Genomic DNA, 18,410 nt, shown 5'->3' with positions numbered 1-18,410 from the left:
AAGAAAAAGTATGCATAAAACCAGATTAAGCTTTTCTAAAACCAATCTACTTTCTTAGAAATTAAACACATGAAGTAAGTAACTCAATAGCTTGGCTGAATAGTAGAATTGAAGATACGTGGAAGAGTAACTATAATAGAAAATTCAAGCTTAGAGTTTCTCTGAAAATTCTGTACAAAAGAATAAAAGTGGAAAACATGAGAGAAAGTGACATGTGGAAGGCAGTGCCAGAAATTCTAATGTCTATCTAATAGGAATTCTAGAAGGAGAAACCAATAGTAAGGAAGAAAAGGGAATTTTAAGAAAAAAAAGAAAGAAAATTTCTTGGAGGTGAAAAAAGACAAATTTTCAAGTAAAAATTATAAAAGCTAAAATTTAAAACATTCTTTCTCTTAGGCCTAGTTTTAAGAACGTTACACGTATTATTATAATCCTGAATTTTCATTTTACAATCATTTGTATGTATTTCTAACACCCATTAATAAATGTGTATGTATGTGTGTGTAAACATGTAAATAAAACTGGGCTAACTAGCAAATAGCTTAAAAAAAAAGAATGATACATGCATTAATTATTTCTCATAACAATCCCATCGTATGGATACTATTTTGATCCTCAGGTGACAGACAGAGAAATACAGAGGTGGAGCAACCTGTCCAACATCGCAGAGCAATTAATGGAGGAGGCAGAATGCAAACCTGCTTTGTTAATAAAATTTTTTATTTTGACATAATATCAAATGTACAGAGAAGTTGCAAGAATAGCACAAAGAATTCCTGTATACCCTTCACATAGATTCTGTAAATGCTAACATTTACTGCATTTATTTTACGATCCTATTTTTTTCTGAACATTTGGAATTTCATTTGGAAAAGTCAGTTGCCTACATAAGGCTCCTTTACTCCTAAATGCTTCAGTGTATACATCCTAAAAGCAAAGATATTCTCTCTCACTATCTCCATAATTACAATTACCAAAATTATGAAATTTACATGGCTACAATACTTTTATCTTAATATTTACCTTATGCAAATTCACAATTTTTCCAATAAAGCCTTTATAGAAAAAATTTTTTTCTGGTCCAGTATCATATACTACTCTTGTCATGTCTCTTTCATCTTCTTCAATCTGAAACAATTCCTCAAGCTTTGTCCTTCTCGACCTTGACATTTTTGAAGAGTAAAGGCCAGCTATTTTGTAGAGCACTGCTCAATTTGCATTTTTCTATAATTTCCTTGTGATTAAATTCTGGTTATGCGCTTTGGCAGGAATATCACAGGAGTTGCTCTGTTCTGGAGGTACAGAATGTCATTTTGCAGCACACTGGTTATGTTAACTTTGGTTACTGGTTAAGGTGCTGTCTGCCAGGTTTCTTCACTGTAATGTTACTGCTTTTCCCTTTGTAATTAATATTTGTGGAGAGAGACTTTAAGATGGTATCAAATTCTGTTTCTCATCAAATTTTCACCCATTAATTTTGGCATACATTGATGATTCTTACCAGAATCAGTGATTACTCCAATGGTTGACTGATGGTGATTTTCTAATTTCACCATTCCTTCTACATTAGTAAGCTGGCATTCGACTATAAATATATAGTAGAATATTTCATGGATTCTTCTTAGTCACTGAGTTAGTCAATGGTTTTACTCAACCTGCTATTATAACCTATTTTGATGCTCAGATTGTCCAGATTTGGCCAGTAAGAACTGCTTGAGATTCTGTGACTTTTGACATATTTCAACCATTTTTTGAGCACTTCCCTACTTTCTACTCCCACAAAATGTTCCAACACCATTTTGTGTTTTCTCTTCTCAGTATCTTATGCTATTTCTCCAAGGAGCCCTGTTCCCTGGATCTGGGTGCTGGGTGTTCTCATTGCTACAGGGGTGTAATTGCTCCTATGTCCTCTCTGCTAGGGGGACATACACACACACCCCTATGTGTATTTTTTTAAAATTAATTAATTATTTATTTATTGGCCTTATTGGGTCTTTCCTGCGCATGGACTTTCTCTAGTTGCAGTGAGCTGGGGCTACTCTTCGTTGTGGTGCGCAGGCTTCTCATTGAGGTGGCTTCTCATTACGGAGCACTGGCTCTAGGCACACAGGCTTCAGTAGTCGCAGCTCGTGGGCTCTAGAGCAGAGGCTCAGTAGTTGTGGCGCATGGGCTTAGTTGCTCCGAGGCATGTGGGATCTTCCCAGACCAGGGCTTGAACCCGTTTTCCCCTGCATTGGCAGGCGAATTCTTAACCACTGCACTACCAGGCAAGTCCCCCTATATGTATTTCTAAATTCATTTTTTTAAAAACATGACTTTGTAGTGATGTCTCCAATTGCAATCCAACACCACAGGGTTCATTCTAGCCTCCTCCTCTCCGTATTGCAACTCCCTTCTCCAAGCAATGATAAACTTGGCTCCCATTATATTTACTTACTCCCACAGTAGTTACTTTTTTGCTTATTTCTAGAATACATGAAGTAGCTTCAGAATTACTAACCTATATCACTGCGTAAATCAATCCTACTAACTAGAGTTAACTATTTGTTTATGGGTTTTTTGTTTTGTTTTTTCTGTTTTTAGCCTGAGGGAATATGGTCAAACTGTTTTCAAAAGTTGCTTTTTTGCCCCTTTAGTGTGAAGGAAACTTGTTTTTGCTTATATTCCAATTTAGCCTCTCTCCTCTGTTATTCACTTTAAAAAAAAAATGAACTATAGTTGATTTACAATATTGTGTTAGGTGTACACCAAAGTGATTCAGTTATACATATATATATATTATTTTTCAGATCATTTTTCATTAGAGGTTATTATGATACTGAATATAGTTCCCTGTGCTATACAGTAAATCCTTATTGTTTATTTATTTTATAAGTAGTTACATGTATCTGTTAATCCCATACTCTTAACTTATCCCTCTCCACTTTCCCCCTTGGTTGTTGACTTTTAAAATTTGTAAAAAATTAATGTGGTCCCCAAAGTAAAAAATACACGAAAAAAATATGCAAAAGAATGTCACTTTCCTATCCCTTTGTGTACTAAACTCCCCATGTATTTGGCTCTATTTATGGAATTCTGTTCTATTCCACTGGTCTGTTCATGCATGAGTACCACATTGTTTCAATTATAGGGACTTTTTAGTATTTTTAATTACCTGGTTGGACTAGTACCGCTTTGTAGCTTTTCTTTTTCAGTGTTAGCCCCACTATTCTTACATAAAACCTGTATTGCTACCACTACGGATACTGTATACACTTCAGATGAAAAGATTAACTGACTTGTCCCCCTCCAGAAATTCTCCTTCCCAGTATCTTTTCTCTTCATGACCCTTATCAATATCTGAAGTTTTCTTAGTTAGGTACCCGCTGGTACTCACTGGTTGTCTGCTTCCCAGATTTTCCTGGAGATTGGAAATCTTGTCTTTAATATCCACTAACATACTAAAATAGCCAGAGCATACCACAGTACACTGCAGGTATGCATTCTGCAGAAGTATGTGCACGCATTTTTTTTCATTAACTATTCTGGTGGGTGTACAGTCATATCACATTGTGGTTCTTAATTTTTCAATTTTCTTGATAATTAATGAACATGAGCACCTTCTGATATCCTTATTGGCCATTTGGATATGCATTTTTTGGAAGTGCTTTTTTTTTTTTTTTTTTTTTTTTTTGGCCATGCTGTGAGGTATGTGGAATCTTAGTTCCCCCATCAGGGATTGAACCAGCGCCCCCTGCGGTGGAAGTGCGAAGTCTTAACTACTGGACCGCCAGGGAAGTCCCCCCATTTCTTGTCTGGTTGTCTGTCACTTATTGATCTGTAGCACTTCTTTATATATTCTGGATGAGTTCTTGGTCAAATACATGTATTGCGAATATATTCTCCCGGTGTGTGGCTTGCCTTTTCACTTTCTTAATGGTGTCTTTTGATGAAAATAGATTTTTAAATTTAATATAGTAAAATGTATTATTTTTCTCCATATGGTTAGTACTTTTTGTGTTTTGTTTAAGAAATCTTTGTTACCCCCAGGCTAGAAAGATATTCCATGCTTTCTTCTAAAGCCTTTGTTGTATCTTTTACAATTACATCACCAATACATCTGGAGTTGATTTGTGTGAAGTGTAAGATAAGAGCCAAGATTAATTTTTTATCACTATGGATATGCAATTGATCCAGTGCTACTTACTGAAAAGAACATCACTTCCTCTGCAACCACACTGCACAGAAACCTTTATCATAAATCAGATGACCACATGTATGTAGGTCTGTTTCAGGGCTCTTTATTTTGTTCTATTGGTTTACTTGTTTACTTTGCATCACTATCATGTTGCCTTAATGATGAAAGTACACCTTATCACATTAACAAATTCAAGAAGGAAAATATATTGATGTGCCAAAAAGGCATCTGACAATTTTCAGCAGGCACTTTTAATAAAAAAAGTTAAACAGGGACTGAAGAAAACAAGTGAACCACACAAGGTCTGTTTACCTCAAACAAAGAGAAAACATTACACTAAGTGATTTCCATTAAGTTGGGAAAAACGAGATGCCTGCTATCACCACTAATCCTAAATCTTGTTCTGCAGATTATTTCTGTTAGAGTAAGAATAATAAAATAATCACTATAAATATTCAGGGAAAAATCATATCTATTTGTAGTTGACATAACTTATTGCCTAAAAAATCAAGAGTTTAGTAAAAAATAAATTTTAAAGGTAATTGGGTAATAATGAAACCTATGATTGCATCCATATTTAAAATTTTAATATGACAATATCACAATAAAACCAGATATAAGTCACAATCTGGGAGAAGGTAAGTCCATCATAATACTAGGATTATATAGTAAAGGATTACTATCTAGAATGTTATTTTTAAGAATCCCACAGGGGGAAAGTTTACGGGACGTCGGCGGCGGCGGCGGCCGTAGCGGTTCCTGGGCGGCCCGCCATGGCCCTAGCGGGGCGGCCGCGGCCTCGCCTCTCCGAGTCCTCGGGCAGCGTCGCCGAGCCGGCCGACGTCCGGGCAGGCACCGACAGGCGGCGGAGCGGCTGCCGGCGCGCTTAGCGCCCCGAACATGCGGCAGTCCCTGCGGGCGACCCCGGGCTGCGGAGAGGCGGCGGCGGCGGCTCGGGAGCGAGGGAGGGCGGCGGCGGGGACGCCCGGCGGCCGGCGCGGAGCCCTAGGGCGGCCGCCCGGGGTGGCCTGGGGCCTCGTGGACGAGGATAGTGTCCCGCAAGAAAACCAAAAACGAAGTGTCCAAGCCGGCCGAGGTGCAGGGCAAGTACTTGAAGAAGGAGACTTCGCCCCTGCTGCGGAATCTTATGCCTTCATTTATCCGTCACGGTCCAACAATTCCAAGACGAACTGATATCTGTCTTCCAGATTCAAGCTCAAATGCCTTTGCAGCTTCTGGAGATGGAATAGTTTCAAGAAACCATAGTTTCCTTAGAACTCCAATTCAGAGAACACCTCATGAAATAATGAGAAGAGAAAGCAACAGATTATCTGCACCATCTTACCTTGCCAGGAGTCTAGCAGATGTCCCTAGGGAATATGGCTCTTCTCAGTCATTTTTAACAGAATTTAATTTTGCTGTTGAAAATGCAGACTCTGGTTCCCGATATTATTATTCAGATAATTATTTTGATGGTCAGAGGAGGCGCCCACTTGGAGATCGAACACACGAAGACCGTAGATACTATGCATACAACCATGATCTCTTCCAAAGGGAGCCACTGAACCAGGGCAGGCGTGCTTCAGGTATTGGGAGAGTTGCTGCTACATCTTTAGGAAATTTAACTAACCATGGTTCTGAAGATTTACCCCTTCCCCCTGGCTGGTCTGTGGACTGGACGATGAGAGGGAGGAAATATTATATAGACCACAACACAAATACAACTCATTGGAGCCATCCTCTGGAGCGAGAAGGACTTCCTCCAGGATGGGAGCGAGTTGAGTCATCAGAGTTTGGAACCTATTATGTAGATCACACAAATAAGAAGGCTCAGTATAGGCATCCCTGTGCTCCGAGTGTACCTCGGTATGATCAACCTCCTCCTGTCACATACCAGCCACAGCAAACTGAAAGAAATCAGTCCCTTTTGGTACCTGCAAATCCTTATCATACTGCAGAAATTCCTGACTGGCTTCAGGTTTATGCTAGAGCCCCTGTGAAATATGACCACATTCTGAAGTGGGAACTCTTCCAGCTGGCTGACCTGGATACATACCAGGGAATGCTAAAGTTGCTTTTCATGAAAGAACTGGAACAGATTGTTAAAATGTATGAAGCCTACAGACAGGCTCTTCTCACCGAGTTGGAAAATCGCAAGCAGAGACAGCAGTGGTATGCCCAGCAACATGGCAAGAATTTTTAAGTTAATTTTTTAAAACAAATTTTAAGTTTTATAAGGGCTTTAAAATATTTTCACAGATAAAAAACTTCAAACAAGAACTTTGGTTAATAAAGGCAGCTTACTTTTTGGAAATTATAAAGTTCTAATTTTACATGTATTTTGTTATTAAAAATATTCTTTTATTGAGAAAAAAATGAGTTTATCATTTTAAGAGCCAGCATGGCAGACACTTCTAAATGCTGTATATTTGGAAACTGCTTTGAATATTCTCAGTGGAGACAAATGCAGTAAGAAATGTCATTTAACCAGATATTAAATAGGAAATGATCAGTTGGTAAGCTCTCAAAGTAGCAGTACCTTTCTTTAAAAAACAGAGAGAGAACCTATGCATTATTTTAAAAAATACGTTTACTGCTTTAGTGTGGAATATTGTCTGGAATTGGATGGTTTAAACATTACCATTGTTTAGTGCAAAACATAAAATGGGATTTGGGACCTTTATTGTGATAAATTTTTATATGTGATATATGGAGTTTCCCCTCCCCTCACCCCCCAAATGTAAAGAACCCTTTTAAAACGTGTTGAGAAAGTATTTTTTGGTATGAAAGGGTGAAAGTCCTATAATGTTTCAGGAATAAATTTAGGTGTAAGGCCTTAGCCTGTGTGGGAAAGGTGTGCACAGCACTCGAGTTGCTAACATTACAGAACTCCCTTCCTTTGGGCCAGGGCTCTCACCGCGTCTAGTAACATGGTGCTGATGAGACAGTGGAGGCTTCCCAACAGCATAGCACGTTGCCATCCTAGCAGACTGGGTTGAGCTGCCAAAAATGACAATCAGGGATTCATTAAGAAATCTTGGTCATTAAATTGATTTTACATATCCTTTATCTTCTAAGAGTTTGTCACAAAACTTTAAAACCCAGTATTTCCCTCCCAATTTTTTTTTCCTTTTGGTTTAATAGTTATTAAGACATTGTTCATAATTAGCACAGTACATTTGATTGCAGGCAAATTTATGGCACGTCTAGCCTAGAATTCTGTGAATTTCAACACTTGTTGCAATAGCTTTTCAGTTATATTTACACGTGTTGTAAATATGTAAATAAATTTTTAGTTTAGGTAATCTTCCAAAATATAAAGCACTCCCAGTTAGATATCAGTGAATCTGATTTATTGATAAAATGTTGAAAATGTTAAATGTTTGATTTTATATAACAAGCTTATTAAATATATTTTTGTGGAAACTAAAAAAAAAAAAAAAAGAATCCCACAATTTTTATATGAATGTTTTTTGAAAAAAGAACATGGGCAATACATATGAATTGCCAAGCTATAGTATTAGCAATAAACATATATGAAAAGATGCTCATTATTTACCAGGAAAATATTAAAGCACATACACGAAGTGGGGATATAAGGAAATAATATTTCTCTGGTTGAAGAGGTTGTAAATTGGTACCACAAGGATGTTCTCCTCTTCTATGGCAATATCTAGCCAGGTTGAACATGAACATAACCTCTGACTTACCAATCTCACCTTCTGATAAATGCCTCACAGAAACCCTTGCTTATGTATAGCAAGAAATTCAGATATTCAACAAGATATTTTTCAGTGAGAAATTATATATAACCTAAATATTGACCAATAAAAGGCCTTAATATATATGGTGTATTTATATAAAGAATAGGACTAGGGGTTTTCTATTCTACTGAAAAGCACCACATTAAATCCAAAAAAAAAGCAAGCAGCTGGTTGGACAGCATGCTGAGTTGCTTTCCTTGCCAGATTACCATATACCTGCCATAATGCTGACAGTTCCATCCTTGAAGCCTTTCCTTTTGGTTAGGGCAACATCTGCCAAAGTGGAATTACATCTACAATAGCAATTGGGAATGGGAGCTCTATAGTGAAGTATGCGATACACTGGGTTACATAAAATGAAACATTTTTGATCATCTTTTGATAGGCACTTAATGTGATTTTCCCCCCCAAGAAATATAGACTACAGAGCTCTCATGCTTGTTTCACCACAAAATCATTTTCTTCAAGAACCATTAAGTACTGGTGTTTTGTGGGACATACCTTAAGAAATTTTGAGTTAAAGTACTGCTCCCAAAAGACTACTGTTATCAAAAAAAATGTTACCAGGGAGGAAAAACACATAATATGAGTTAAAATGCTCGTTGTGTACATTACAATTTTGTGAAAACACTGTGTAATGTCCACAAATTAAAAGCAATTTGAAATCATGAGTGAAAGAGATTTATTATTCTAGATGGTGAATGATTATTCAATGACATTTGCCCAATCTGCCCACTCTGAGCAAAATGGATTTAGAGGTACAAGTCAATGTATGCCAGTGACATTCATTTGGTTGAAAATAAAGTGCTGTGGCAATACTTGTTTTTCTTTCGTAGAAGGTAATAACTTTTTAGTATTAAAGGCCTATTTTTCAATTAAGTTTTCATTCCTTTTATTAAAATTGATGAGGCTAAAATAAACAAGAAAAAGAAGATAAATGATATAAAGATATTGGGGCTGGATCATTTCATTTTTCCTAACACTGTTACACCGCTCAAGTTAGAAAACCTAAATGCCTAACTAAATCACAAAAGGTCGGGCCTTGGGTATTCCTGGTAAATCATTTTATGTTTTATAACTGTTTTGTTAGACTACTGAGTTCAATTTACTGAACTTTATTTGAGATGTCTGCATGTATCTTAAATGATACTGGTCTAGATTTTGCTTTTTAGGGACTACCCTCATCTAATTTTATTATTGGGATATTTGCCTTATAGAATGGTCCTGCAAAATCTTGTTAGAGGTTATCTACTCTTTAAAACTTTATTGCCTGCAAAACTATCGATTCTAGTTTTTAAAAAAACAAAAGCATAACTACATTAAAAATTTTTTCTTTGTTTACAGATTTTATACACTATAAACCTATACACTATAAAATCTATAAATTATAAATTGTTTAAAATATAAAATAAATAAAATATAAAATCTATAGATTGCTCAGGTTTTCTATAGTATCTTGAGTCAATTTCAATCATTTAGGTTCTCTAGGTAGCTCATTCTCTATATTTTCATACATACTGAAATATATGTATATAGTAACATATATAAATTTTAAAACTTTTAAATCTCTTTATGTACCTATTTCACCATTCCCATACATAAAGCTGTAACTGAATCATCTTTTGTCCCTCAATAATAACTGCTGATTCTATATTAATGGTCTTTTCAAAGAGAATATTCTTGGATAAAATCTACTACTTTCTTAACTACCTTTTACTTTTTTTAAATTGTATTTTTACTTTTATTGTATGAATTACTTCCTGCTATTTACCTTAATTAAAAAAAAAATGTTTTCTGAGAATTCCCTGGCAGCCCGCTGGTTAGGACTCCACACTTTCACTACCGAGGGGCCCGTGTTCAATCCCTGGCCAGGGAACTAAGATCCTGTAAGCTGGGCAGCAAGGCAAAAAAAAAAAAAGTTTCCTGGCTTAAATTAATGTTTTTTTTCCCAACACATTTATCAACTGCCTGCTGTGTAATAGGCATGGTAGTTGTGGCAACAGGGTGGTGAACTAACTGCTCAATCCAGGTTTTCTAAATGCATCAAGGTTATTAATTTTCTACAAAGTAGAGCTTTCGTGACTTCTCATAAATTTTTATCTGTAGGCATCAAATGATCATTTATCACTAAGTAGTCTAAAATTTCAGATTTTCTACTTAAATAAAAACTTTATTATGGAAGTTTTCAAATATACGCAAAGGTAGTAAGAATAGCACAATGAACCCTATGTACCCATTATCCGGCTTCAACAATTAACAACATTTTGCAGATCTTGTTTCGTACATCCTCCCCACTTTTTGTTTTTCTTCAATATTATAAAGCAAATCACACAAATGACATAATTTCATCCTTGAATACTTCAGTATGGATCTCTACTGCATAAGGATTTATATGCACATACACACACCCACACCCATGCCATCATCATACCTAACAAATAAATAATAATTATTTAATATAATTTAATACCCACTCTAGGTTTACTTTTTTCATGATAAAGTGGTTTGGGGGGGTTTGTTTGTTTTTTGTTTTTTGTCCAAATCAAGATTGTATTGACTGCATTTTCTTATTTTCTGTATTCTTGATGCTTTGGCATTTGGGGACTTGATCTTGGAGAAACTACCCCTTCTAGGGCTAGCAAATTCCTTGACAAACAACCCCCTTGCAAGCATGCCTTTGATATATAAACCAACCAGTCCAAAGTCCACACCCCTTTATCAAACATCTCCTTTATCAAACTCTCACACACCAAGCCAATATTCCTCCTGCCTTAAATCACCGCAGGGCCAGGTACTAGACAACCAAGGACCACCCTTAGAGCTCAGAGCCCACAAAATTATTCAATCTATCCAGTCCTAAACTTGCTCAGTGTACCTACCTGGCATCACATCGCCCATTCCTTCCTGGGAAAACTCCAGTAAAGGTTCTGAGTCATGTTTTGCCCTCTCCCGCCTTCTGCCTCCTAACAGGACAAGGTGCTTCTTTCATGCGCTCCTATGTGTATGCAGTGCCTCCTGTTTGTAGAAATCTCTGCATATTAGCTTCTTCCTTCATGATAATCATGTCTTCAGGACTTACCATGCCTGATTAAAGCAAATCCTTGGTACATTTTAACATAGCATCTCAATACATTCCATACACTATATTTAATTAATACATCTCAAGTCTCTTTTAATTGGTAAATTTCTGTTTTTATTGTCAACATATATTGGTTAAGAAAGTAGGCCTTTTATTTTGTGGAATTCCCACATTCTGGATTTGGCTGTTTGCTTCTTTGTGTCATTCATGTGTTCATTTAGTTCCCAAGTTTCCTGTAAACTGGTAGTTTTAGAGACTTAATTACACTTCTGAATCAATATTTTGGACAAGAATACTCCACAGGTAGTATACATCCACTGCATTACATCAAGAAGCACATAGCCTTGCTGATTTAACCTAGAGATACTACTGTAGATTAGAGGGTTGTCATTCTCCATTCATTAAAATCTTCCCATAATCTTTCACCTAATGGTTTTCACATCCACTGATACCATCAAGATCCATTATTTCATAAATAAAAAGTATGACTTCTTTGGAATCTATCATTCCTTTGACCTTTATTAGCTAGAATTCTCTAATAATAAAGAACTTTCCTTCACCAACTTTTGGCTGTCTTGAAATATACTTCATAAAGGAAAGGTAAGATAAATGCTCCATTTCCCCTTTTATTTATTAATAAATGCCCTAATGTGCTCTGTAGATGACCAATGCATTTGGTCAGAAAAAAAGAAGCTATCAAAGGTTATAGTAATCATCACAAAAGGACACAGGATCCAAGTTGAGGGGATTCCCACTGGCCAAAGATAGGACAATTTGAGCATTTCTTAAAAAGGCTACAATGGATTTTTAAAAATTGATGCAGGACTTACAGATGATTTTTAATTTCCAAATAGTTTCTTTTTATCTTATTGTTTGTTAATTTTATTTATTTACTTAATTGAAGTATAGTTGATTTACAATATTGTGTTAGTTCCAGGTATACAGCACAGTGATTCGATTTTATATATATACATACAGATACACATATATATGTATACATATATACACATATGTATATATATTCATACATACAGTGAATATATATATATTCTTTTAAAAATTATTTTCCATTATAGGTTATAGGAATATAGTTCCCAATGCTATATAGTAAGTCTTTGTTGTTTATTTTATACATAGTAGTGTGTTACCTGTTAATCCCATACTCCTAATTTATCCCCCCACTTCCTCTTTGATAACCATGTTTGTTTTCTGTCTGTGCGTCTGTTTCTGTTTTGTAAATAAGTTCATTTGTACTATTGTTAGTTTCCATATACAAGTGATACAATATTCGTTTCTCTGTCTGACTTATTTCACTTAATATGATAATCTCTAGGTCCATCCATCCTCTGTTAATTTTAAATCAAATTTAAACTGAGGCCAGAGAATGTAGATTGTAGAATATCTTCTTTTTTATGAACAAAATGAGAAAGGACTTCTCACTTTCACTATTTTAACAAGAGTAAGTTATCTGACATTCAATAATGGATGAGTGCTGGTAGAAGGCACTGTTATATTCACTGTGCCCATAGTCTTTCATATGGATTTTCAAGAGAGTAATATTAATGACAATAATAATAAAACAAAATTTAGTAGCTTAAAACAATCACCATTTAATAATATCTCACGATTTTGTGGGTCAGGAATTTGGGCAGAGGCTCAGTTGGTCAATTTTTCTGTTCTACGTGGCATCGACTGAGGTTACTCAGTGGCATTCAGCTGATGGCTGGTCTGGAGGATCCAAAACTATTTCACTCAAATGTCTGGTGTCTTCATGGGCAATCTGGAAGACTGCACACAGCAGAGTGCCTTTCCTTCTCTCTGTAGTCTTAGGACCTTTCCATGTGGTCTCCTCAGCAGAGTAGCCAGACTTTATAACAATTCAGATCTGAACTTGAGAGAGTATTCCAAGAGATGAGGTAAAATCTACCAGTAAAGTCTGAGTCCAGAAACTACCACAGCAGTACTTCTGCTATTCTACTAGTCAAAGCAGTCACAGTCTCCCCAGATTCAAAGGGAAAGGATGTGGATTCCATATCTTGATGGGCAGAGTATCAAAGAATCTGTAGCAATCTTTATTCTGACACAATATTGTAATTTTATAAACGAAGAAAATATAGCATCAAGTGGTTAAACATCTTGTTCAATATAACACAAGTACGAAAGTGATGGGCTAGAGATGATGTCTTTCCCACATATGTTATATTAATAGGATTAGTTTCTAGAATGAATGTGTAGATTCTCAGGCCTGAGTGATGGTGGAATATATTAACACATTCTTTTACTGATATAAACCCAGTTATGCCAAATCAGGTGCATGGAGGAAGCAAAAGTGAAAAATTACTACATTCATAGACTAAAAAGTCTTTCTTATATTTTTACGTTATGAATTTTCAGATGATGGGTAAGGTGTGAATGTTGTCTAAAGGCCTTCTTACATTCCTTACATTCATAGGGTTTCTCACCAGAATGAATTCTCAGATGTTGAATAAGAGATGAATTAAGTCTAAAGGCCTTCCTACATTCCTTACATTCAAAGGGTTTTTCACCAGTATGAATGCTCTGATGTAGAGTAAGTTTTTGGCGCAATCTAAAGGCCTTCCCACATTCCTTACATTTATAGGGTTTCTCACCAATATGAATACTCTGATGTTGTGTAAGTTGTGAGAGGAGTCTAAAGGCCTTCCCACATTCCTTACAGTCATAGGGTTTAACACCAATATGAATACTCTGGTGTGAAATAAGTTGTGAGTAACGACTAAAGGCCTTCCAGCATTCCTTACATTCATAAGGTTTCTCACCAGTGTGAATTCTATGATGAAGAATAAGATGATATCCACGACTAAAAGTCTTCCCACACTCCTTACATTCGTAGGGCTTCTCACCAGTATGAATTCTCTGGTGGAGTGTCAGTTGTTGTCGTACTCTAAAGGCCTTCCCACATTCTTTACATTCATAGGGTTTCTCACCAGTATGAAGTTTGTGATGTACTCTAAGGCCAGAGCCACACAAAAAGGCCTTCCCGCATTCTTTACATTCATAGAGTTTGTCTGCAATGTTAAGCTTCTGATGTCGAGTAAGGTGTGCATACTGTCTAAAGGCCTTCCCACATTCTGTACATACATAGGGTTTTTCACCAGTATGAATCCTCTGATGGAGAGTAAGTTGTCCACGAACTCTGAAGGCTTTCCCACATTCTTTACATTCATAGGGTTTGTCACCAATATGAATTTTCTGATGTACTCTAAGGTCTGGGCCACAAATGAAAGATTCTCCACATTCCTTACATTCATAGAGTTTTTCACCAGAATGAAGTCTCTGATGTCGAGTAAGATGTGCAGTCTGTCTAAAGGCCATCCCACACTCCTTACATTCATAAGGTTTCTCACCAGTATGAATCCTGTGATGAAAAGTAAGTTGTTGGCGTACTCTAAAGGCCTTCCCACATTCCTTACATTCATAGGGTTTCTCAACAAAATGAATTCTCTGATGTGAAGAAGGAGATGAGCGCTTTTGGTAAGAGGACACTTTTTGAGATGTAATTTTCACTTGATTGAAATATTCCTCTTGCCCTTCAAATTTTCTTTTAGACTCCCACTCATTTTTTAAAATGAGGCTCTTAAGGCCATGTTTTTTAATTCTTTCCATTATTTTCCACTGGGATAAGTTTATTTCATGAATGTCATTTTCTGAAGATAACTTCTTGGTCTCATAGTTGGTCTCCAAATCTAAAAGAAAACAAGAGAGCAAGCATGTATTTTTCTGTTTCTAAAAGAAGAAAAATTTCTAAAGTAGAAATAAAAGACAACCAAAGTACTACCCAATTAAATTCTAAAAATAGTTACACAATTTAAAAAAAAAAAGAAAGCAAAAGGCAACAACAGGAAAATAAGAATTCATGTAGGAAAGTGAGAATGGTGATTAAGTAAACATTTTAAGTCAGTGGTTCTCAAATTGAAATGTGAATCAATATCACAAGGGAGTTTGTTACAAATACTAAAATTTAGACACCACCTAAACCACTTGGATCAGATTCTATAGTCCTGCACAGTCCTACATTTAGTATTCTCCATATGATGATTCTGATGCAGATGAAAGGTTGAGAATTCATACTTAAATTCTTTCTCTAAGAAATTCAATTTCTCCCTATTCTTAGAATAAAATCAAACTTGTTGTTAAAAGGCCTCTGCTTACTTACAACACATCATCTCAAACCACTGTTCTCTTTACTGCTACCTGAAGAGGCCTCTTTTCAGATCTTAGAACATGTTTCCACTTACTTCCACTGGACTTTTCAGTCTGCTCTATTTTCCCACAAATCTTCTGTTTGGGCTCTTTGCATGCTGGCTCCTTCTCACTCTGAGGTCTTTGATTAAGTCACTTACTCTAAGGCTGACTCTACTGACAGTACTTAAAGCTATGTGCTTATTATACAGTTGATTCTTGAACAACATGGGTTTGAACTGTGCAGGTCCACTTATAAATTGACTTGTTTCAATAAATATAAAAACATACACATGTAGAACATTGAGTGCAAGATGAAGTGGATAGTCTATCCTTACACATGCATAAGGTGAGTGATATTTATTATAAAATTTATAATGTATTAGCTTTCTTACTGTATTATAACTTTGCTTTCAAAGAATTACATTACTGTACAGTGTGTTTCTCTCGTAATTGGATAAACTGCATATCAGTCTATCATCACAGGTAAGTGGTTTTTAAAAAAATGTAACAGGGGGCTTCCTAGGTGGTGCAGTGGTTGGGAGTCTGCCTGCCAACGCAGAGGACATGAGTTCGATCCCTGCTCTAGGAAGATCCCACATGCCGCGGAGCAATTAAGCCCTTGTGCCAAAAAAAAAAAAAAAAAAAAAAAAAAGTAACAGTATTTCCAATACTGCTTTATGAATGTGACTGTAATATTGTATGCCATAAAAGTTTTACGCTGATTCATTCATTTCTGTATAAGCTAGGCTACAGCGAAGCATTCCTGTTGATCATACTAGGTTACCAAAAAGCAATCATATTGCTGCTTCTTCACTGTCATCAATACATGAGTCATTATAACTGTAAATAAATATGAATTTTTTTCACATTATCTTTTCATTTTTGATGTCCAGTGTTAGTAATACGTATAATACCTTCTGTGTTTTATATCATATGTACCTACAATGTCAGTACCTACAATGCTGATGTAGGTACTGACAGAAAATTTATCTTATAAACAGACAACATAAACTTATTGTATCAATAAACACAGTAGAGTACTATAAATATATTTTCTCTTCCTTATGATTTTCTTAAAAACATTTTCTTTTCTCTAGATAACTTTATTATAAGACTACAGTATGTAACAAATATAAAACATAATGTGTTAATCGACTATTTATGTTACTGGTAAGGCTTCTGGTAAACAATAGGCTAATAAGTAGCTAAGTTTTGGGGGGAGTCAAAAGTTATATGTGGATTTTTGCCTAAGCTGGGGGAATGAAACCCTAAACCCTGTGTTGTGCAAGGGTTAACTGTATATCTGCAGTCATTATACATACATTATATACAACATAGATCTATGTTGAAATTATCTATTTATTAATTTTTCCAATTGTTATTCTGCTTATTTTCTTACCCCTAAACCTCATTAAGGGCAGAAACAATCCCGTTTTACTCTCCATTAAATACTAAATCCAGAGCACAAAACAGATTTCACTCATTTAATTCCTATATTTATATACTTATTCTAAATGTATTTCTCTGCATCTAACCTCTCACATCTCACTACAATGATTAAATATTTTCTTTATTCATTCAAGCTAGCCCAGCTGACTATACAAATGAAAAATGGAGGTTGTATTTTCCTGTATATCCTTCCATTGCTTATACCCTTATTTATGCAATATTCTCTACATTGCCCATTCCCTCCTTCACATAGCTAAGGGTTACTCTTTCTTTGTCTCCACATCACAACAAAGACACTGAGGAACTCTACGTACTTAATCTCCCTTTAAGCTTATTCTATTTCTCATCCATTTTGCAAATGCTCAATGGGTTTTGTTCCTTCATCCCCTTATTCTGGTTTTCTCCCTCTGTCCCCTCAGAGGCAAGGCCATCCATTATTTCCTAGAAATGTCACTTCTCAGACAGGGAAACATGTTTGTACCTTATTGAAGTTTATGAAATCCTTAGCAAAAAAAAAAAAAAAAGACATAATTGGTAAGAAATTCACTTATAGAGTCGAAGGGTTTTGTAGTAACTTGAGTGTGAAGAACTTGCTAACAAAGGTCATGATAGATGTAAACCAGAGGATGGTAAGCCAGGAGGAAAAATAGCCAGAGGGGAATTTAAGTGCTGAATGAGCTGTGTATGAGAGAGAAAAATGATGATGTTTTCAAGTATTATAATATAGCCTGCATAAGAAAGCTGAAATCATATCATATAGATAGTTTCTACTAAAACTGCAAATTAATAACAACAAAAAAGTAAATCCACTTGGAATTTTAGAAGTCTGTATTAAATAATTCTTAGATCAATAGACAAATAAGATCCAAAATGGTATTTGCTTAAGAAAAAAATAGTAACAATAAAAAAAAAACCCTACATTAAATTTACCTGTAAAAAAAAAAATTACCTGTAAAATTGTAACCATAGTGCTTAGAAGAAAATTCAAAAATTTAAATACATACAGCAAAAAAATCAAAGAAAAAATTAACTAAAAATCCCACTCAAAAATATTAGAAAAACAAACTGAAGCAAAGCAGGAAAAAGAATTTAACTATATAAAAGCAGAATTAGACTAGTTAGGAAACAGAAAAAAAAGAACACACAAAGTAAAACCAGATTCTTTTTTTAAAAATGAATCCGCGATTTTCACCTGAGGACCTCTGGTCTGGAATTCCAGGTGCTAGACCTCTGCGCAAGGCACTCCGTGAGCAAGTGAAACTAGACTAAGCACACAGGAAAGAAGTTATACAGATCAAAAGTGGTAAATGGGTTGTATACCTGGATGAGCCCTCCTTCTCCACTGGGGACCTGCTCTAAAGGGACTACTTTTCCTGACAGGCTGTTGGACCCTGGCTGTATAAGAGTGAGATCAGTGGAGGAAGAGACATTCTAAATTTTGGTGACAGCTGGAAACTCCACCTGCCCAGGATCTGGAGACCACGTGGTCCCAGCAGAAGGAAGCAACTAGTATAAAGATTCATTTTCCTCCTCATTGACTGGGAATTCTAGCAATTAAGACAAAACACAAAATTTCAACTCTGTCTTATGATGAAGACTGAATATTCGTCTAATCCAATACTTGGACATTAGTCTGAGGCTTGGACAGTCTTCTATAAACACCTCTATCACCAGGACAAGCAACCCCAAAAGCTTGGACAACCATGAGGAAACAAAG

The 18,410-nt window shown here is 35.8% G+C and overlaps 2 protein-coding genes across 6 annotated transcripts in view; one reads left to right on the top strand and one right to left on the bottom strand.

Moving 5' to 3' along the window:
- Positions 1 to 5,309: 5,309 nt before the first annotated feature.
- LOC130838855 (protein salvador homolog 1-like) lies at positions 5,310 to 6,689 on the top strand. Its single transcript, XM_057712579.1, has one exon. The coding sequence runs from the start codon at positions 5,325 to 5,327 to the stop codon at positions 6,378 to 6,380; it is 1,056 nt and encodes a 351-aa protein (XP_057568562.1). The 5' UTR covers positions 5,310 to 5,324; the 3' UTR covers positions 6,381 to 6,689.
- A 5,533-nt stretch (positions 6,690 to 12,222) lies between these two features.
- The window catches only part of LOC130838819 (zinc finger protein 82 homolog), a 30,748-nt gene continuing 24,560 nt past the window's right edge, over positions 12,223 to 18,410 (bottom strand). For 4 of the 5 annotated variants that reach the window (XM_057712472.1, XM_057712473.1, XM_057712471.1 and 1 more), the window contains one exon: positions 12,223 to 14,745. In XM_057712472.1, coding sequence (XP_057568455.1) covers positions 13,388 to 14,745 — 1,358 coding nt within the window. In that variant the 3' untranslated portion in view covers positions 12,223 to 13,387. Of the gene's footprint in view, positions 14,746 to 17,007; positions 17,120 to 18,410 lie in introns of those variants that run through there. The other variant, XM_057712475.1, reaches the window with a different exon arrangement.

The sequence above is a fragment of the Hippopotamus amphibius genome, chromosome 16 (assembly GCF_030028045.1).
Source record: "Hippopotamus amphibius kiboko isolate mHipAmp2 chromosome 16, mHipAmp2.hap2, whole genome shotgun sequence".
Taxonomy (NCBI): domain Eukaryota; kingdom Metazoa; phylum Chordata; class Mammalia; order Artiodactyla; family Hippopotamidae; genus Hippopotamus; species Hippopotamus amphibius.
This window is presented reverse-complemented; position numbering and strand designations above follow the sequence as displayed.